General features: G+C 40.5%; 1 protein-coding gene and 2 long non-coding RNA genes across 6 annotated transcripts in view; 1 reads left to right on the forward strand and 2 right to left on the reverse strand.

Moving 5' to 3' along the window:
• Window positions 1-22,785, reverse strand: part of ano3 (anoctamin 3) — a 132,841-nt gene that overhangs the window by 7,090 nt on the left and 102,966 nt on the right. For all 4 annotated transcript variants that reach the window (XM_082160419.1, XM_082160422.1, XM_082160420.1 and 1 more), the window contains 5 exons: window positions 6,207-6,352; window positions 5,570-5,722; window positions 5,132-5,279; window positions 274-360; window positions 68-173 (listed from right to left, as the gene is read on the reverse strand). In XM_082160419.1, coding sequence (XP_082016545.1) covers window positions 68-173; window positions 274-360; window positions 5,132-5,279; window positions 5,570-5,722; window positions 6,207-6,352 — 640 coding nt within the window. The remainder of the gene's footprint in view (window positions 1-67; window positions 174-273; window positions 361-5,131; window positions 5,280-5,569; window positions 5,723-6,206; window positions 6,353-22,785) is intronic.
• On the forward strand, window positions 8,146-10,546 carry LOC309491138. The gene is made up of 3 exons (XR_014202930.1): window positions 8,146-8,393; window positions 9,103-9,137; window positions 9,441-10,546. It is a non-coding gene; the product is annotated as an uncharacterized lncRNA (long non-coding RNA).
• LOC309491148 lies at window positions 13,753-14,555 on the reverse strand. The gene is made up of 3 exons (XR_014202940.1): window positions 14,430-14,555; window positions 13,978-14,358; window positions 13,753-13,846 (listed from the first exon to the last, which is right to left on the reverse strand). It is a non-coding gene; the product is annotated as an uncharacterized lncRNA (long non-coding RNA).

A 22,785-nucleotide genomic window follows, 5' to 3' on the forward strand; every position in this document is an offset into this window, starting at 1 on the left:
AAACTACATTGCAAATGCTATAAAACATTACTCAAATAAGATTACAAAAACGTGAAGTAGCACTGACCTCAAAGACGATGATGAAGGCTAGTCTGGCAGCCAAAACATGCCAGAACTGCAAGGTGAAGTCGTAGGGTTCAGGACTCCACGGAGGTGCTCTGTAATCCCGATATCTGTAGAGGGGAATAACAGAACTTGATCTCCATGATAAAAAATTAAAAAAAGATAAAAAAAGTATTTAACACCGTAAAACTAGCATGAGTGTTGCAGTACCTGCAGTACTGATTTTGGAAACTTCCGTTTTTAAATTCACCCATGTCAAAAACAGACAAGCTGTTGTTCAAGTATCCTCTTAGACATCTGTGTAAAGACAGGGAAAACACAAATATATAGCATTAGCAATACAAAGCTTCATATAAGGATTTTGAATGCAACCTCTTATCTTTAATAATTAAGTTAAATTATATATTACATGGACTTTTGGTTTGCTCACTTTCAGTTTCCTGTTTCATTTGTCTTAGTTCCCTTTCAAAAGATATACTCAATGCTGCGCTTGATTTTTTAAGTGCTATGGGCAACGCTTTTGTGTGTGACCAGCTGTGAATATATGTGTGCAACGAGTCAATGGAATTGACTTTGAACTTAGACTCGGACAGTGCACGTCATTGGAATGCGCGTGTCAGAGGCTATAATTAGATGTGCCACAGGTGTATCGACAGGTCTTCTGTCATCAGACCATACTGTGATGTGTGTGTGCAACTCAAGCTCTTCGATTCGATTATCGTGGGTGCGAAGGCACGCTGTTATACGATGCTACCTCAGATCGGAGAGATGCTCGCGGGCTATCTCTCCTCTGGGAGCACATCATCAGAGGTATTTTCAGCTGGTCAGGCATATCAGGCTGATCTTATTAAAGATTTAAACACAGCCTTTCATCCAGACCATGTTGTCTTGTCTGATTGATATTTGGGTGTATTTATTGCTGAGGAATTAAATGATAATCATGACTCATCTAATTTGAGAAGTTATATGCTTGCATTAAAGGTCCCGTTCTATGTGATCCCATGTTTCAAACTTTAGTTAGTGTGTAATGTTGTTGTTAGAGTATAAATAATATCTGTAAAATTATAAAGCTCAAAGTTCAATGCCAAGCGAGATATTTTATTTAACAGAAGTTGACTACAAAAAACGGCTGGATTGGACTACACCCCTCTACTTCCTTCTTTAATGATGTCACTAGAACCGTAACCTCCGCCCACAGGAACACAGGCGTATTGATGGCGAAATGTCAACAGACGTGGTTGATGTTTATCTATAATCGGATACCGCAAAAGTTTAATTCGAAGTTGTTAGCTTGCTCTGTCCATTTCACCACGGACTGTTTTTCTAACCTGGAATAATATCAAGCAGACTTCTCTCAGCGTTTCATACTGACGAAGGGGGCAATTTCAACTATATTCCAGCAAGCGGTAAGTGATTTAATATGGAAGTAGCGATCACTCTTCACATCGTTCGTTTCTCTTAGTAGGATGAAAATAATCTTACTTAAACTGTGATTAATATACAGAAAGCGATCAAAGAACAATCCCTTTCCAATCGCCCAAGCTGCTGTCGGTGACACAGCGCGAGTTTATCTGGACTCTTGCCAAAACTCGTTATGAAATCAATGACGCTGTTACACTGCACAACGAAGCTCTTACTGTATTTATATACCTCATGTTTGCATTGGTGAAATCATTAGTGAGAGTGCAGAAACTGCGTTGCAATGATAAGATCTTTCACGCGATCAACAGGCTGTCATCTGCTCAATGCTCATCACTGCAACCTTTTATGTAATGGTAATAGATCTAAATACATAAAAAACTTCTCACGATTCGTTAATCCAGATAGCTGTAATAGTAAAACCGTATAATAGCTGTAATAGTAAAAGTTTTCCAGATAGTTCCACATGTAATGCCAGATATTTCATATGCAAGCATGTCAGCCAATCACAGCAGTGGGTGTTTACACTGAAGTCTCACAGCAGACACGCCCCTTCAAACAGAGTGTTCAAACCAGGGAATGAAATCAGGCTAGGAAATATGCCTTTTATTTCTAAATTATAACAATTTTTGATCTAAAAAACATACTAACATTATAAGGGCACCCCTGGAAACATTATTAAATAATAAAAATAATCCATGGAATGGGACCTTTAATATATTGTCTGGCTGTTCTTTGGCTACATTTAATTGTGAGGAATTAAAGAGTGAAATAGCCATCTAAAAAAAGAAAAGAAAAAAAAAGATGGACTTTGAGAGCGCTGCCTCCGAGCGCTCCTCCCGTAATGATAAAGTGTGTGAGAGGTTACTCGAGGTGGTGACTCATACCAGGCTGACCTGCTAAAAGAATGGCTCAAAAGCAGAGTTTGGCGAGTTGTGCTGTCCCTCGTAAAGACTGGTGACCGGCTTGTTGCGCTCAGCAGCCTCATAATAGACATGAGACAAAAGTCCTGAGGGTTTTTTGTTCCCAGGTCTGTGGGGTGTGCCACTTTGGGATGGGGCATGTAAAACACATCAATCAGCTCCTACCCGACACCCTCACGAAACCACTGTAACATCCCCGCCACGTCTGGTGATAAGGGAGGCAGCGGTTTCCAGCCAAATGTTGGATGTCCTGTTGTTTCCTGTTATCACCCAGGACACAGAACATTTAACATCCCCCAGCAGGAAGTATTCAAATTGGTACCCCTTTAAAGAGACTTTGTCAGCGTGAAAGCTACTGCCAGGTATCTCTCTTTGGGTCCTAAAGACCAAAAAAAAAAAGAAAAGGAATACACTGCCCTCCTCGTTTTAATGGCGTGGTTCCCGCTACCGTGAAACAGCACGGCTTTCTGAAGCGATTGAGGCTTTCATCAAATTGTGCCAAAAAACGGTTAATTACTCATTACAATGCGCATTAGCGACATCTGGTGGTCAGAGTTGTTTTCTCTACCATATCTAACAAATCATCACGGAGCAGAGGATATACGGTTTGAAAAAGCAAATGACCAAACAAAGCTTCTGAAGTCTGTGATGTACAAGAGTGGAATCGATCTGGGATCAGTACAGTTCTATCTAATCTGATCTAATGTCATCTAAATTAATTTGTGCCAATGAGACCACAACTCATGTCATGTGTAGCCTGGTCAACAGATTCACATATTGATCAATAATATAAAATATAAAAGTATAATTAATATTTGACGTGAGTTGTTGAAAAAATATTTTGGGTGAGCTGTTTAACCCTTATGTTCGGTTAGGGGTCTCTGAGACCCCAGCTATAATACATGATTAAATGCAATAGAGGTGTTACGTGCATTCAGTTTCTGTTTGGTGTTGAGGTTACAGTTGACTCTATTCTATTCTATTGACTCTGAACTATTCTACTGAATCCCAAATAAGTGTACACACACACACACACACACACACACACACACACACACACACACACACACACACACACGTTTGCATGTCTGACAGCCCTCGAAGTGATGGGATAATCATTTCCCTTTTATGCATCGGGGGGAAGAGCCAATTTTTTCAAACCAGCTGACCCGCCTTCCGATACTGCATTTAAAGCTCTGTTTGAAGCTTCAAACATCAATCACATGGTATTGTCATTTCGATACAAGCAACGGTACAGTGTCAGTGTGGGATACAATAGTGCTTTGAAAACTGCATCAGAGCATCGGAGCCCCAGTATCAACCGTCCCATCACTACCCTTCATCATCATCTGGACCTTAACGTTACATAATATCGGACCTAAAAGTAAGAAAATGGAATATGCTGCAGCTTTTACTGCCCTAGCCAAGGAAGGACTTTCGTTTTTGGATTATTCCATCCATTTTTGCTGACTTGCGCAACGATCGGCCTTCGATGATGGTACCCTGAAATTGTTATTTTGGAAATCGTCATCTAGCCCAGAGCTCATCCTTTCATCACCCTGCACCACGGAAACTATGCCAGAGCCCCCCGCAGACGGGTCGCTTCTGCCCACCACAACAAAGGAGCCTGTGAGGAGTACAGCGTCAACGATTGCCCCAGAGTGGAAGCCCAGCTGTGGAAGCCCAATCCCCTGGCTCTGCCACAGGCCGCTGACCCCTTCTCTCCAACTCGACCTGTCGACCTGGAGTCTCCAGCTTGGCTCCTCCCACCCTCTGCTTCACCAGGTTCCCCTTGTCCCTCCGGCTTCACCATGGTCAGTTGTCACTCTGTCTGTGCCACAGACTTGCAAGCCTTCCGCTGCGCTCCATCTCTCCACTCCTACGACTTCAGCAGGCTCCTTCTTCCCCCCGGCTGCGCCTTGGTTCTCCGGTGCTCTGGTTCCTCCTCAGACGTTTGTTGCAGCGGCTCCACCTTGGTCTTTGGCCAGTGGTGTCACTTGGTCGTATCGGCTCTACGTCTGCACCTTAGGCTCCCCTAACTATGGCTCCCTCTCCGTCGTTCATCACCCAGATGTCGTCAGCTACCTCTACATCATGGCTCCTCCCGTCGTCAACTCCGCCATGGGCTAACATCTTGGCTGCTTGGATTAACACTACCTGGCCACTTTTCCCATCATCTCCACCATGGTGCTACCTCCATCTACTCCTCCCAGGCCTTCGCCACAAGGCCACCACAAGGGTTAGTGTTAGCTGAATTAATGAATTTCTAATTTTCAAAATAGTTTCCCAGAAACATTGACAAGTTGATGTTGAAGCTGAATAAGCTGAAAAAAAAAAACAAAAAAACTAAATTAAGCTTAAAACAAGCAAAATTATCTGCCACTGAGGTTAATTCAAACGGAAACAAGATTATGTTTCTTACCCCATTAGCAGATGTTTTACCTTGTTTTAAGCAAAAAAACAGTTTTTCGGAAAACAAGTCATAAAATCTTATGCCATTTTACTTGTAGTATTTACATCTAGTGAATGAATCTTGATCCAAGAATTTTTAGTTATTTGGACTGGAAATGAGACAAAAAACAACAACAACAAAAAAGCAGTGCAGTGCACCCATCTCCACCAGAGTGGCTAACAAAATAAATCTGCTCAGCTTTACAATACGCATGCCACTGTTTTTTTTGTTAGCCCTGTAATTGCTGCTTTCAGCTATTTGGAAATTTTCGTACTTCTCATGCCGGTAACCCTTGTCCACACAGGGCCCATATTTGAATGCATAGACGAAGCGAGGGATGTAATCTGAAGTGATGGCAATGACGAAGGCGTTTGTTATGACAGCCACAACTCCAATTCCCTCCAGGATTCCATGCCAGATACCTAATCAAACAAACAAATTAAACAAACAAACAAACAAAATTACCAATCTTTCAAAGCACATGTATTGAAATATACCAGGACAGATAATACATACAGTATATCTGTAAAATTATCTGCTATATTAATGTATCAGCTATCAAGCAGTAATTTATTCTGTATAATGTAAATACTGGTGCTAACAATCAAAATTGACAACATACTAAATGTAATTATAACAAATGACTCTTGGGTTTCTTGTTTTTAGGTTGGAATAAACAGACATCAGGCTAATTGAGGTGAAAAGGACTGACCGATGTCAGTAGCGCGGGCGGGCATCGGTCTCCTCCACTGCGTGACAAACTTGTAGGCGTCTAATCGGATCTCAATGATGTTGTTGAGCAGAGCCAGCAGAGGAGCCAGAGGAAACGCCGCCACAAAGATTGTAGTGAAACCAAACTGCAGAACTGTACAGAAAACAGATGAAATAAAGATCCCATCTACGCAGCAAGCAAATGATTTGCCGAATTAGAACACTCATTATAATCAAGCATTTACCCTTTTGTGATTAAGCCAGTCTAAAAATGGCTTCCTTAGGGTAGAAATATACTTTATGAAAATGTGTAAAAACTGACACAATTGCTTGGCAAATGCATTGCAGGAATGCGGTCCTGTTGAAAATACTTGGCATTCTAGGTAGTGTGTCCTGTAATCGTAACAAACCTCAGTCCTCAAATGGACAATAGAATCAACCACCTGTGCCATTAAACCAAATTATTCATTTTCACTAACTTCTTTGGTGTGGCAAGCAGGACGTGGCCGAGAGCCATGAGCTTCGTTCCCACAGCTCTCGGCCTCGTCCTGCTTGCCAAACTTGGCAAGATTCTATTTTGCCATTTGAAAATGACACGCGTTATATCTCACTATAGGTGTTCGTCGCGCAGAACTCACCCATTTCCAGGTACTCGTCCACCAGGCCGTGTGCGTTCATTGGCTGCAAGTTCCAGTCTCTATCCCATTGCGGAAGCCCTTCTTTACTGTTATTCTGCTCACCTGCTCGTTTCATCTTACGCCGAGACCACCAGTTCTGCAACAGTCTGGTGGATAAAAAAATACAAATAAAAAAAACATATACGAAGAATGATGAAGAGTAGTTACGGCCATAGCTAATGGGATTCCAGTAGAAGACAGTGTAATTCATTGTATTTTACATCATAAAAACAATGAATCTACCAATCAATGCGAGCATTGAATATTTTTTAATATGTATTTAATATATTGAAATTATCCTGTGTTCCACAAAAAAGACAATATGGGTTTAGAATGAAATAATGAGAAGAAATGAGTGAAAAATAACAGAGTTGTGTTTTTTCAGTGAACAGTATTGGTAATCTAAACTAATGTCCCCTCATCATGTTTTCCTGATAGTCTAGTTCACTCTGTGGCCACTCTGAAGCATACATTTGACTCTGTACTGCAGGCTTGGCAAAATCAATCAGCCGTGAACACAGTGGACTTCAACTAAGGACAAACTGTCCAGTGAAGCAAACATTTCCTATTTGGGATAATAATTGAGTAACACAGACCTGTGTTCGTATACTCAATAACAATGCCAGATCTTATGAAATAATGTATGTGTAATGTAAAAAATGATAAATAAAAGCATGAAAACTTATTATGAAGGAACCTATACGACTGTTTCAGGTTTAGGGGATTAGGCCCACATGGAAAGAATCTATATGAGGATATATGCGCATATATGAAACCTATATGCAGTTTATATGCACATATATGCTGCATATATACAGCATATATGCACATATATGATAATATATATGCTGCATATATGCGTATATATGCCACATATAGGCATAATTGAGGTGCATATATGTGCATATACAGGCCATATAGGTCTCCTGTATTGCTTCTTTATATATACATATAAGCCCTATATGTACATACAAGATATGTCTCCTATAGCTCATGGCAGGATGGTCATTTTGTAGCTCATATCTCACTTTGGAAACTGTCATACATGATGCCTAGCTCAGATAGGCACATCTATCAATTCGAAGCTCACGGAGCTGAGATCAAAAAGATAAAAATAAAATTAAAAAAAAAAATTCTGTTCAGTTTTTTGTCTTATTTTTGTTCTTGCACTATTTGATTGTTCTTAAGTAAATAAATAATGTAAATTTCTACATTTTGGGGTTTTATTAATGTTGCCTACACTGTAAAAAAAAGTGTACTTTTACAGGTAATGGTCTGTATTTTTTTAACAGAATTTTACCGTTTTGTCATTATAGTGAATGCCTGTTATTTTACAGATATTTGCTGTAATTTAAAGGTCCACTATTAAATTTACAGGTAATTGCTTGTATTTTGGTTTTACATCAATTTACGTTTTTTAAGGAACTTGTCTGTATTTTTACAAAGTAATATTTTACAGATTTTTTTCTGTGAAATTAGAAAACAAAGAAAAGAAGGTATAACTGCAGAAATCTGCATCTATTCAATATGTTGTCCTTACAGATTATTAAGCATGTGGGGGTTAAAGTGAGGTTTTTTTTAAGGTTAAATAATAGTATTTGTACATACAGCCTACCCTACATAGGCTACAGTAGACCTGTATTGAATTGTTTTTAGGCTATAGTCTTTTAATCTTGTCTTGCAAATAGATGCTCATTTTGATCATTATTTCATTGTCTTATTCTCCCATAATTTCATGTATATTTTATTAATATTTTTCTAAATCTCCGTTGCTGCACATTCAGGGCTTTGTGTGTGTGTGTGTGTGTGTGTGTGTGCGCGCGCGCGCACGCGATGACGCAGATTCAAATTCGCCGCCATTACGTTTCCGCTGTTTAGTCGCGCCCACAACGGTCAGCTGATCAGTCGACTTTGGATCTGTATCAAGTGCAAGTGGGAGATTTGAATTCAGTCTACTCTCCTGAAGTGGATTGTGAGATTAACAGGGGTTCAATATGACACCTCATAATTCAAAGCAATCGTGTTCGTCGAGAGCAGCCGTGAGCAGGAGCCCTAGCTGTTGTCAGTTTGGATTCTTCGGAAATAGCACCCTTTTCAGTGAGCCTGGTTCGTCACAGCGGACATCATGCCAACCGATCACCGGCTGAGGTAAGAGTCTGCATGTGAACGATATTTTATATTACATTTGTGTTAAGTTTACGTTACAGTTTTCAAGCTAACATTAGCATTTTAAATGATGAGCTGGAGGCAAAACACTGAAAATGTAGCATGCATCTTTACATTTTCCATCTGTTTTAAGAAAGATCAGTTGAACCCACACCTCAAAAAATACCTAAAACAAGCTTTCGTAGACTTGATATACATAAAGTCCGTTTAATTGTGTATAAAATCTTTGTTAATACGCGATAGTATCTGTCAGTAAATCAATCTCTTAAATGGCGGGACATTTTTAAACACTGTCTGGAAGCTGAAAACTCTTCTCTTAAAAAATAGTAACCACGTTTTTGGCGGATTTTTATTACCATTTTTAATAACCACAGTTATACTACAAATAGGCCTAACGTTACCAAGGTTTTTTTTTTTTTGGTTAAACCATAGTTAATTTTCATAAGGGTTAATGTGGTTATCAAGACCGTTAAGAAAACGAATTCAGCAAATACTTGTTGTTGATACAGGAAAACACATGAGGCTAGAATATGAACACCACATGATAAATTCCATATTCTGGCTGCATGCTTGCCAACACGTCAGTTGAGGTTTTGCATTGTCCCAGTGGAACATATTCTGACATATGCAAATGTAATACTGAGTTGTAAAAAAAAAATATATATATATATATATATATTTGTGATTTCAGGTCAAGTGGAAAGCAGAATGATCATGGCAAACAAGGTATGGGAAGAAGTAATTTAAAATATTGTAATGGCCGAGTCTTCTGATTCCATATGATTGCACTAAAAGTGGCAGAAAATTTAATTTGTTTTATACTATATTTTCCCATGTGAATATTCATTTGATCCTTGTGAGGCCACTGGAGCTGCACAAGGTTTGGTTTTGCTTCAGTAAGACCACGATTGTGTTAGATTCCACCCATCTATTATTATAATTTTTTTGTATTGTAACTAGGCTCTGTCATTTAGAAACATGGGTTTTCCTATCACTTATAATGACATATATCTCTACCTTTCATTCCAGCCAGAGGATCTGACGGTTGCTGCTCGCATCTCAGCCTACCTGATGGAAAATTCTTGCTGGATGAATGACCTTCACCTTCAATTCAACCTTGCCAAGACAAAACTGCTTATGGTTTCACTTTCAGCCAAACCATGCGATCCTGCTGATTTGCCTTATACAACACCAGAAAGATCCGGCCCTTCCTGTCGGAGTCACACAACTCCTTGTCTAAGCTCTTGTTCTATCCAGACTGGACTATTGTAATGCTCTCCTGGCAGGCCTTCCAGCATCAGTCAAACCTCTGCAACTGATCCAGATGCTGCAGCAAGACCTAAACTCACTGCTTCAGATCTATGTGTCTCCAGAAGCTTGTGTTCTGCAAGTGAACGGCGCCTTGTGGTGCCATCATCCCAAAGAGACACAAAACCACTTTCACTGACCTTTACCTGGACTGTTCCCTGCTGGTGGGATGACCTGCCCAACTTAACACATTTTCAAGAAACTGCTAAAGATCCATCTTTTCATAAACACTTGACCCAATAATACTAAATCTTTGTTTTAATAATAAATAAATAAACTTGTATACTGTGCTACACTAACTGGGACTTGTCACTGCACTTGTTGCTTCTATTGTTCTCTTAATTTTTAAGTCACTTTGGATAAAATGTAATTGTAAATGTTTAAAATAAGTTATAGTAGAGTATAAAGGCATACAGCAATTGCCTTTTAATGTAGATATTTTTACATGTTCTAAATTATATACTAAGATTGTATTTCCTATCATTCACATATCTTGATGTTCAGTGTTTGTTTAATGAGTAATACTGTAAATGTGCAGGTATTTTGTACTTATACGTTTAATTAATTTAACAGAAATTGACTGTACATTTGCTATTATTAAGTACTTAATTAGAGATTGGTCAAAGTTGTGAAATTGGAAATGCCTTAACTGTAAATATACAAACTTTGAATTTGAATTTATGTATTTAATGCATTTTTATACATAACTTCATAGTTATTATACACAGGAAAAACTATATATTAAAAGATAATTACTGTAGATAGACAGCATTATTATAAAATAACTTTATAAAACCCTAAATTTACAGTTTAACTTGAAAGTTAAATGTTTTTTTTTAAATGTAATTTGACATCATTTATCCGTTTTTCCACGGTTTAATAAGCCATTATCAACAGTAATGTACTGTAATTTAAAAAATTTTGACTGTAAAGTCAATTCTGTATTTTCACTGTTTTTGCCTGTAATTTTGTGAAATGGTTATTTGCTGTAATTTAACGGAATCCGTCTGGAAACTGCTGCCAGAGATTTACCGTTTGTATACGGGATTTTTTTTTTTTTTACAGTGTAGGCCTAGTAGCTATGGATTTTAATAATTTTACTAATATATAGTAGGTAAACATATAGGTGCATATATAGGTGAACATATAGGTGCATATATATGTGAACATATAGGTGAGCATATATAGGTGAACATGTAGGTGCATATATGTGCATATATGTACATATAATATAGGAAAACGGCCAATTTTATATATGTCACATATATTAAAAACATATATCAAAACATATATTAAAACATATATGTTTATATAGGTTCTTTCCATGTGGGGGGGTTAGAAAAGAATCAATAAAATTAAACTAAATGTCATCTATGCTCCATCAAAGAGGAAAAGGGGTTCATCAAGAATTTATTTGCCAAGTAAGACTCCAATTGCAAGCAATTTGACATAAGTACCTACCAACATCTAGGTGAAATATGTAATCTGTGAATGATCTACACAATATACGATACTGTCTGATTTATTATGTGATAGGTGAGATGCCGGATAGCATTCCATTGGTCAAATCGACAATACAACATTTAGGTTGTTAGCAAAGTCTTTCAAAGTCCAGAGTAGCGTCCCAAATGATGCACTATAGACTACGCACCTACAGTATACTTAGAATATACTTATGCACAATGTACTTATCCGAGTAGTGTGTGAATTTCATAAGATTAATTTGTCATTCAGCATCGGAGTCTGATAGCCCCTCCCCCTCTGCTACAGTGCGACAGTTGGTTGCATGAAGTGTCCAACATTACACTCTTAGTTTTTTTCGTTAATTTAGTGCATCATCCGGGTATTTAAAGTGCACTTTTTCTTTTTGGAATTTTCAGTTTGAACACACTACTCACACTATTTATGCTTAAAAACGTCATTGAATAGTGCATAAGTATGTGAATTGGGACCAACCTTCAGCCTCCAACCAAGGCTGGATTAGTACCCCCAGGGGCCCCTGGGCACTGAAGCTCATGGGCCCCCTCCCCTACCTGACAACCACACCCTCCAACGGAACACACACAGGTGGCCCACCAGGTGTGGGATTTAACCTGCCAATCACTATTGATCAAAAGCTGAATGACTAGTTCACAAGACAATGATACGAAATACATTTTTCTGAAAAGTAGGGCTGCACGATTTGGGGAAAATGTCATATTGTGATTATTGAGGTCAATATTGCGATATGCGATTGCGATATAGTAAACAAATGGTTTCATGAGTTAACTTGCTTATTTCTCAAGTAAAATGCACACACAGATTAGTGATAATACTGAAATTTGTAGCCCATTTCTCAACTCAAACTAGAAACAACAACTAAATGCACTGTGTTTTCAAATTAAAATAAATTCAATATTGTTATTTGTCTCAATAATACAAGAGTTAAAAATAAATGTCATATTTACCTGTGCCTGTCAAACAGGTAGACCTAGGACATATACCGAAATTGCCAAACTGCACTGCATAAATTATAAATTAAATATAGACTAATCCTTATTATAGCAACAAAAAAAAAAAAAAAAAAAAAAAAAAAACTTTAGTCAACAGCAATGAGTCATTTTCTCTGTTCTTTTTGTTCTTTGATTAACTTTACTGACAGAAAGCTTTATCGGCTGCTGTCTCTTTAAGACCAGCTGACGGAGACGCGGCTCTCGCACGCGCCTCATTCTTTCACAACTCTTGACGTTCATCATAAGACAGCTCTTATGTTATGAAGATACTCGACAAAACGGACATTTTGGCATAATTGTGTGTGTTATTGTAAGTTCAAGCACGAAAGATAACTGTATTCTGGAGTGCTGTCTGTGCGCACGATACTGGCGCGCGAGCGTCTTTCTGTGTCTGTGTGTGTGTGTGTGTGTGTGTGTGTCACAGTCAGACTTTTGTCTTGTCGCATATGAATTGTTTAAAAGCATTTGCATGAATAAGAGATCATATAATGTAATATACACTTTTTTAAAATTCTGATTGGATAATTATCAAGATCGAGGCCAAGCCTTGTGTATAATATTTTTATGTAGCAGCGAACGTGAAAAAAAAAAAAAAAAAAAAAAAAAAAAACTCAGATCACGGAGGGCCCCTCTCTGCGCAAGGGCCCCTGGGCACGTGCCCAGATTGCCCATATGGTAGATCCGGCCCTGCCTCCAACAAGACATTTCAATTGGCTGGCATCTATGCAATTTGTGGAAGCACACATGATATTATAGTACATGATGTACCAGTGGCAATTTTTTGGCGAGCTCTTAAAAGCATGACCTGGGGCCTCATTTATAAAACTTTGAATATTCGGATTTATAAAACCGTGCGCACGCACATCCTACGCAGTTTTCCCTTAATAAATCACAATCAATTCTAAATGTAGCGCAGCTTTTGCGGCTTCATGTCACGCCCATAGTTGCCCATAAATAGTCTGTGAAACGCCCACAAGTTAATATTCATTGATTGCGAAATCATGGCAAACACAGAGAGGAAATAAAAAAAACGTAACTTCACTCAATGTGAAGTAGAAGTTATCGTTGGCGAGGTGGAAAAGAGGAGAAAAATGTTGTTTGGAGGGCACAGTGTGGGCATTACTAATGCCAAAAAGGCACTTGAGTGGCAAAAGGTTGCAGACGCCGTAAATGCTGTAGCCTCACAACCTCGGACCGTGGCCGAAATAAAAAAGAAATGGTCGGACATCAAAGTCGAGGCAAAAAAGCGTCTAGCGCTCCATCGCCAGAGTGTGTCTGCCACGGGTGGGGGAAAGGGGACACCGGAGCTGACCCCTCTTGATGAGAGACTGGCGGCAATTATTGGGGAATCCCTATTAAGTGGAGTGGTGACTGAGGCGGAGGGGGACACTGACGCGCCAGATGCACCGGGTGACACAGGTAAGTGAAATAAGTCAAATGAATGCAGTCAAGCCACATGTATGCAGGCTACACGATTACAGTTTATTCATATAGAACAATTTTATTTCAGTTGCTGGGTGTTCCAGCGGGGCCAGTGGTTACGATGCTGCAGCTGAGCAGCCGTCTGGACCCAGCGTCTCCACGGCACGCGGCTCTCAACCCTCCAGCAGTGGACGTGTCCTCACCGATGCAGTCCTTGAAATGCAGAGGGAAGTCGTTAATTCAATCAGAGAGGTGGCCAAGGAGTTGGGCGAAATCAAGACTGTCCTGACTGAAATAAACTGCACAATGAGGGAATTCTTGAATAAATAATATTTTTTCCACACCTTTTGTTGTTCTTTACAAGCGACGCATCACTTCCAAGCGCTGGCGCACAGCAGCAGCATTTGGCTCAAATGCCTGGGGATGGGGGTCAGGGTAAGGGCCAACACAGCAATCGGCGTCAGGGGGTAGAGGCACGTTTTTAAGCTGTGCCACATTGTGTAGCACAGCACATGCCAGCACGATTTGGCACACCTTTTCAGGAGTGTACAATAACCTCCCTCCAGTGCAGTCGAGGCAGCGCCATCTGCCCTTAAACAGGCCGATGGTGCGCTCCACTATAGCGCGAGCTCGGCTGTGGCACATGTTGTAGTGCCTTTCCTCTGCACTATGTGGGTTGAGGAAAGGCGTAAGCAGCCACTGTTTGAGGGGATATCCACTGTCCCCTGCAAGGATAGTGAAAGGGTTAAGACATTGTAGTACAGTAAAATGTGAAATGTCTATTAATCAAACGTACCTATAAGCCAGCCATCACGCACAGCACCAGCCTCGAGTCTGCGTCCAACACTGCTGTGTCTTAAAATAAATGAGTCATGGGTTGACCCAGGCCACCGAGCTACTACATTAGTGAGCAACATCTCTGCATCACAAATAATTTGGACATTGACTGAATGAAAATGCTTTCGATTAATGAAAGCATTTTCATTAACATTCGGTGCCCTTATGGCAACATGAGTGCAGTCAATAGCACCGATGACATTTGGGAAACCGTACATAGCTGCAAATTGAGCTTTCTTGTTTGCCTGTTCACCCGCCGTGTATGGAAACTTTATGGAATCATGGGACAAGGCTATTATGCCTTTTAACACGTCTGGCATTACCCGGCTAAGGGTCGGCTGAGATATACCTGACCTGTCAGCCAATTCCCTCTGAAAAGTGCCAGTCGCCAGGAATCCTAGTGTTGTTAGGACTTGAAGTGGGACTGGCACGGCGTGGTTCCTCCGAGTGCTCCTCTGTAACGCCGGGCCCAAAAGACCGCAGAGGTCCAACAGGACGGCTCGAGGAAGTCGGAACTCGTCCTCGTTTGCCAGCAAGTCTTCTTGCTGTCTGAAGATGCGTTCACTCCGAATCCTTCCATTTACCACATCTTCTAAGAGCGCAAGATCAGCCATTGTGCGTCATTACGCATTGTGATGGGGCATTTTATTTCCATCCATTTAATTGCATCTGACAAGCTACAGATGTCGGTAATAATCGACGTGGAAATGGGAAATAGTTCAGCGCAAATGTAATTTCTTGCAGCTTTCTGAATGGTTAAGACATGCCGTACATCATACGTTATTTTATCAAAAATAAAACAAACTAAAGGCATATGCATGAATACCATGATTCCGTAGCTGATGATTCATGAAGAAATGTTTTACTATGAAAACAACTTTCCCCAGTGGACAATTAATACATCTATCTATTTATCTATCTATATATCTCCCTAATTATCTATCTATCTGTCTGTCTGTCTATCTAATTGCATCTATATCTGCTCCGCCAGACGGACACATTGACGAGAATATAAGTTTTGTACATTATTTCGTTCTGTTTACTATATTATTTATGAGGATGAATTGCATAACATGCCAATATTATTGCAGAACATTTTTCACTTTTCTTTTTGCAAATATGTGTTAATTTGCATTTCTGTTGTCATTTTCGTTTGATTTTGTTTGTTATACACTGCTGTTCGTGTAGGCTGTTAATTGTAAGACTTGCTTTGTAAAGTCTTCATGTTATTTATGAGAGGCAGTATTGTCATTTCTTTTACACAACGGTCTAAAGTTTCACACACTTTCACGTGTTTCTTCCATCTGCCGACGGTGTCGCCATTTCTCATTTCACCCGTTTTGTGCGTACGCCTGGGTCAGAGCTTGCGTGAAGGACCGCACATTTTCCCGTCAAGTTTGCTTTTTATAAATACCAATTATTGCGTAGAGAGCGGCGTACGCCTTCTTTTGTGCGTACGCAACGTTTATAAATGAGGCCCCTGACCTATATTTTTCTTGTTTGCTTGTCATTTTTGATATTACATCTCAGGATAGTTGCTAGTAAAAGGCTTGGGACTTTTTCAAGCAATCAGTGTTATAAAAATGTAATTTTCCTGCAATTCCAGATTGATCAGAGACTCAGTGTCCCATTTTTGGAAACTACGATTGCAGCAAGGTGCCAGAGCACTAATCACATCCATGTACATATCAAATAAACTATTACATCCATAAAATCAAACATTATAAACAATACATTGCTTCAACACACATTAAAATACCAGACTCTATTCTTAAGTCATACATTATGTATACTAAGTACACTCTCCTCCAGGCCTGAACAGTTTAGTAGCTTAATGGCCACAGTCACAAATTAATCTGTAGTTCTTTTTGTCCTGCTTGCAGGCGTCCTGATGGCAACGCCTGAAACTCAGTTCGTAGTGGATGGTCAAAAGTACAAAGAATAATGAATCGGTTACTTACGTAACCTTGGTTCCCTGAGATAACGGGAATGAGTATTGCGTTGCTAGACGGTTATGGGGAATTCAAAAATGCAGTGCCACTGCACAGCCATAATAGAGCAGCGATCTGACTGCGCTCATTGGCTGCTCAGTGGGAACTGCACGAACCTATGGTGAAGCAGCGTGTCTGCACGAGCCAATCGCTGCACGTCCCGCCGGATGAACGCAGAGCCCGCCGAAAGGGGCAGGGCGTCTGCCTATAAAAGCAGCTCATTTCGCAATAGGAATCAGGTTTAATGCGACTGAAGCGACGAACGCCAGTCGTCCAGCAATATTCGTCTACGCTATATTCGTTCCCGTTATCTCAGGGAACTGAGATTACACAAGTAACCAAGTCGTTCCCTTTCGAAACGTTTAGTAGTATTGCGTCTCTAGACCCTTATGGGGAACCAATCTAACCATGCTGTGCTATGTGAGCAGAACGACATGTTCTGTGGCCCTAGCCTGGAATGCTCAGGTCAGGGTCACTGAACGGTAGGACTAAGGAAGATTGTAAAACCTAGCAAAGGTGGACGGCGAGGGCCAGCCGGCCGCCGCACAGATGTCACCAATAGACACACCACTGGACCATGCCCAGGAAGAGGCCACGCCTCTAGTGGAGTGAGATCTGATGCCGATGGGGCATTGAAGGCCCAACGAAGTATAAGCCAACGCGATAGCATCTACTATCCAACGGGATAGTCTCTGCTTCGTGACCGGAAGCCCTTTAGTCCAGCCACCAAAGCATACAAAGAGCTCATCTGACTGTCTCAGTTGGCAGAGCACTGCATGTATACCCTTAAGGCACGAACAGGGCATAGTAAGTGGAGTTGACACTCGTCTTCTGAATCGAGAAGAGCAGACAGCGTAGAGTAGAGAGCACTTTGGGCATGTAGCCATGCCTCGGTTTGAGGACGACTTTGGAGTCGTTAGGCCCAAACTCAAGGCAGGAAGCGCTGACAGAGAGCGCTTGCAAGTCACCCACTCGCTTGACCGATGCTAATGCTAGCAGTAACGCGGTCTTAATCGAAAGTGGTCAGAGTTTGGACGACTGCAGTGGTTGATCCAGTCCGCTGATCGCTATTCAGCTTGAATGCAGGAAGGCACTCGTTCTGCTGCTTGGCTTGTTTGACGGCAAAAAGGCTTCTTCCAGAGATCAACGAAGTGTGTTCATGGATGAAGGAGAATAAATCTGATTCCTATGGCGAAATGAGCTGCTTTCATAGGCAATATTTTAATATCCTCAGAAAGTACAACCTTTGTTGAAACCTTTTACAAATTATGTTTTATTAACAAAGTTTGGGAGGAGCACGTTCAGGTAATTAAACCTAATTAAACACCTGTGGAGCGCATTCAGATAATCAAAGCTAAATAAACACGAGTGGAGCACATTCAGTTAATCAACGATTGTATATATACAGCAGACTTACCTCCGTTCGTCAACAGTTTAACAGCATCCCTCTACCACCCCATCTCCTCACTTCTAGTCCTAACTACTCTTACAACAACCGGGGGGACTACTCTGGGTTCGGGCAAAAAAATTCAGAGCTCGAAGCCCAACAATTCCAATATCAACAATTTCAATGTCCAAACGTTTGAATGTTGTCATCAGAGGACTGTGTGGGGACTTCCTTTAAATCAATCACCATGTCCTTTTTTTTTATTAACATTGAGCTGAAGAGAAAATCGATCACACCATGACACAAAGTCCTCCACGAGGACCATGCCTCAGATCCTGTTAAGAGTAATTTGCATACTTTATAATATAACTGTTGTCATACCTACCCCGACAATCATTAGTGTACATGATAAACAAAAGAGGTGAAAGACAACAGCCTTGAGGTGAAGCAGTGGAACACTGAAAGTCAGAATGAACACTGTACTAATAGAAAATCCAAAATCCACCCAAAAAAATTGAGATCCAAGTTAAAAGGAGAAATGAAACCTAGCGCAAGTTCTGCCAGGAAGACTCAATCGTTCACGTCACTTATTACCTTCTCATCTATCCAATCATATCCTAATAGCCCAGTATAAAAGGGTGGTACTTACACATGTCTGAGTTCGCAGATGCTGTCGCTACAACCACCTCCATCCTCCCTAACCACCACTAAGACGGGACCTTTCCTCCATCCCCCCCAACACCACTATGTTGGGTCCTCCCCTCCATCCTCCCCAAAACCTCTAGACGGGCTCTCCCCTCCATCCTGAAGACGCCAGGATGTCCTCTTCCTCCTTCCACCCCACCACCACCAGATGGCACCCTTCCTTACTTCGCAGGGGGTGGGCTGCGCCCCTGCCTTCGTCTTCAGGCAGGATATGCAGTTTCCGTACCTTCGGAATGCGAGTTACGGACGGGGCCTACGCCAAAGAACTTGATTGTTTGCTGAGCTCTTAAATAAATGTCCGTGACCATGCATGCCTAGGAACTTGCACTCGCTGGCGTAAATAAGTGTAAAATAAACAGATAAAAACTAGAAGGAAAAACTTTAACAAAATTGACATGGAGCGGCACGTGCAACAAACCACTGTCTGCCGGTCGCCACTAGAGCAGCGCCCAGTTGCACAGTATTTATGGCGATTGGTTCTAGAACATGGAATTCCCATGAATACAGATGCATCTAGTTAGATTACTTCCAGGGTTACATTGTCAGGAAAACAACTGCCATTGAGAGGAACAAGAATGCTCTCGTTAGGCAGTTTACCTCCTTTCAGCTATCGGTCAGACATTATCTTCCTGTCTAAATGGGTGATTCATTTCTAGAATAAGCCACAGTGTTGACCAGACTTTACACCAGGGGTGTTTTCTCTGAGGAGACATGGGAGGCAGTGCCTCCAAAAACTGGATTAGAAAATAATTCACAGTACAAAAATAAAACAATGCAAAAATTATGTAATACGCCAATAAAGCGTATATATACCAACCAAAAAATTAAAATAATTCTAAAGTGATGGAGGGTAATTGAGAATGAATGGGGAAAAGTCACTTGAGAGGAGGCAGTGCCTCCATCACGCTATGATTGGCCTTTGCGCTCTTCATGCGATAAATCATGCCTCTCTCCTTTTTGTGTTCCACATTCGCAAAGCGTTCTGAATGAATAAATCATGTTGTTAATGGGCAGACTAATTAAAAGTTAAGTAAACAACTCACCTACTTGATATCAACACTATGTCATGTCACATTCACACTTAAAATTATTGCGAACATGATCTATGAGTTTTTTTTTAAGCGAGTAATCTGCTCGGTGAAATTAAAGGTAGCATCTCATGTCTGTGACTATCATAATGCCTGCAGTGTTTATCAAGCTTAATGACTGATGATTAAAAAAAAAAAAAAGTTGACTAAAAGGAACAGTAGAACATTAGTCACCAAATAATTTGTTGTCATTTACTGCCCTCCGTCTTATTATTTTTTTTAAGTTAACAGCAATCTTAGTATTCCTCAATTCATTATAAACAATATAACAAGAATACAAATAAAAAAATAAAATAAAAAAGATAAAAGAATGCCTGTTTTACCATTCATTTGTTGTAAAAATTGTATGGGGTCGCTAACGACCCAAGGTTTGTAACAGTGTAAGTATATGCATTTTCTCCACAACAATATTGAATCTATGATGACTGAATAGATGCAATTCACCTTTAATCCACAAGGTGGCAATGTCTGATACACAATGATGAAGTGACGTTTCACTCATAGTTACCACAGGCAGAAAACAAAAATATAGGAAGTATCATCAGCAAAACTTGAAATGGCTCAGCGATTTACTGCAGAGCAAGTACTGAATGCAATCAAATATTAGTGTCACTGTTACTTGATGGTGGATCTAGTGAAGCTGTCAGCGATCAAAATATTGATTTTGAATATGCTAGTTTTGTTTGAGATGGCGAATGAGCCAGATGCTGAACGTACTGGGAAATTAGCTCTGATGAGGACAGTGATGATGGTATAAAACATCTGCTCAAACTGAACCCTTCCAAGCTCCAAAGGGTAACTGTCACGGAATACAGACTCAGGAAAACGGTGAGTACAATGAAACAGTTTGTTAACCAACAGGGTGAAATGAGATGGCAAATGTTGCAGATCACAACAACCAGAGTGGATGAGGAATTAATAAGTTGCACGACACACACCTTGATGGTCGCTGAAGATGATGATAATAATAATAATAATACTAATGTTTCTTTTCTTTGAGGAGCTGAACAGACAATAACGGAGGAGACGGGAATCTCAGGGAGGCTCTGGCAGCTCAGGAGACCAGGGAGGTACCGGCAGCTCAGGAGACCAGGGAGGTTCTGGCAGCTCAGGAGACCAAGGGGGCACTGGTGTTTCAGGGAGCCAAGGAGGATCAGCCTTCATGGCCTTGCCAAGGAAGCCAGGCTCGGCCACTATGCCCGGGGACGTATTTTTACTAGTGCCCCCCATTTTACGGCGTCTTCCATAACCTCGCCAACGGTGAAGGATGAACCACTTAACGACAACACATAATTATGTATTGTGCGAGAGTACCTGGTGCTTGGAGAAACAGCTGGTTGTTCCAAACCACTCCAAAAGACAGTTTTCAGTGTCTCATCGTTCCATGGTATCTGAGCTGAAGGAACTCCTCGACGTATAATTCATTTGGGCAGCCATCTTGCGTTATGGAGAGAGTCAGAGTGGCTGGATCAAAGGAAATGGAGCTCATGTGAACTGTTTCTGGTCTGGTCTTCTGACAGAACGTGAGTACATTGATGAAACAGTTTATTAAACAACAGTGAAATGAGATACAAATGTAGCAAATCACAACAACCAGAGTGGATGAGGAATGAAACAGTCCAAACAGGTAACCTGTTGCACCACACACATATTGATGATCACTGAAGATGATGATAATAATGTCTCTTATCTTTGAAGGAGATGAACAGACTATAATGGAGGAGCCGGGAATCCAGGGAAGCAGGAAAAGAGATGAATGGAGCACAGGAAAACGATGCAGATAAGTAGCGATTAGCAATACAAACAGTCAAAGTTAGCAAGGACAAGACCAAACAACCCCTGTGTGTCTGCTGCTGGCTTTTATGGAGAGTTGATGAGCATGATGGCAGACAGGTGTGGTGATTAGGAAGAGTGTGCAGGTGATGACCAGGGAGGATTATGGGAAATGTATAGTGTGTAGAGGAAACAGGCATGGTGACGGGTGAATGGTGATCCTGACAGAAACAAAATATGCTTTATTTTATTCTTCTGTAATTGTTCCTCTAATATCAGTTTTATATTATCGCGACAGGTAGAGATCCATCCGTGTTAGATATAGATCCGAGTTTAGATTCATGCATTTAAGGTTTAACTCTTTCACACCTAAGTTTAAAATATTCTGGCTGACCCCCCAGCGTGAGTTTTTCAAGGCGACCGCTGGGCGCTGCCATGTTAGTTTGCGCCACAGGTCAGAGAATCGGATCTGTTGGATTTACAACACGTGAATACATCCACTTCTCCCGAAATACATGAAAGTAATGGCTCGTTTCCACTGAGTGGTACGTTACGGTACAGTACGGTACGGTTCGGGACGGTAAACCCTGATCCGGCTTGCGTTTCCACTGCCAACAGTACCCTTACTTGATAGGCGTGGTGTAGCCTATGCCGGAAAGAAGCGATCGACATAATTTTCGCGCGAAGAAGAAAGTAACATAGTAAACAACAATGGATTACATACAGCAGATCTTGTTCTGTTTGTCACAAGAAGACAAGTGCCTGCATTAAGCGTTTCTCAATAGCAAGTACGCAAAGTTTGGACTTGCCAAGTCCGACTCAGGAGAATGACTCATGAGGACGCGAGTCCGGTAATTCTGCAAATGGAACAGCGCGTTCTTGAAACTGTCACTCAACTCGCTCTGCTACTCCGGTTATCTCTGTATGTACATTTTAGGCAACAATAAAACAACCTATGTTATAAAACACCACTCTGCCTCTTTTCGTTTTCATTTAAAGAAATCTTAAACATTATAGCCACACAAATGTGGTTCAGACAACGCGTATTATATTCACTGCATGCATAACGTTAGCCTTTAGAACAAAACGAAATATAAAACTCAACCCTGCCTCTTTTTGTTTAAATATAATATAAAAATAATAAACATTTTAATATGGTCCAGGCAATATGTGCATTTGTACTAAACAACAGATGTTGCAGTAAACAACATTACAGTGATCATCTTCAATGTAATAAAATAAAAAATGACAAAACTCAACCCAGTCTCTTTTTGTTAAATTTCAGTTTTTTTTCAATATTAGCCATTATAAAAGTAAAAGTAAAAGAAATAAAGCAAACAATTCAGCCAAACATACAAAGTCAGCACTCTA

Source organism: Leuciscus leuciscus (genome assembly GCF_965113295.1).
Source record: "Leuciscus leuciscus genome assembly, chromosome: 25".
Classification (NCBI taxonomy): Eukaryota; Metazoa; Chordata; class Actinopteri; order Cypriniformes; family Leuciscidae; genus Leuciscus; species Leuciscus leuciscus.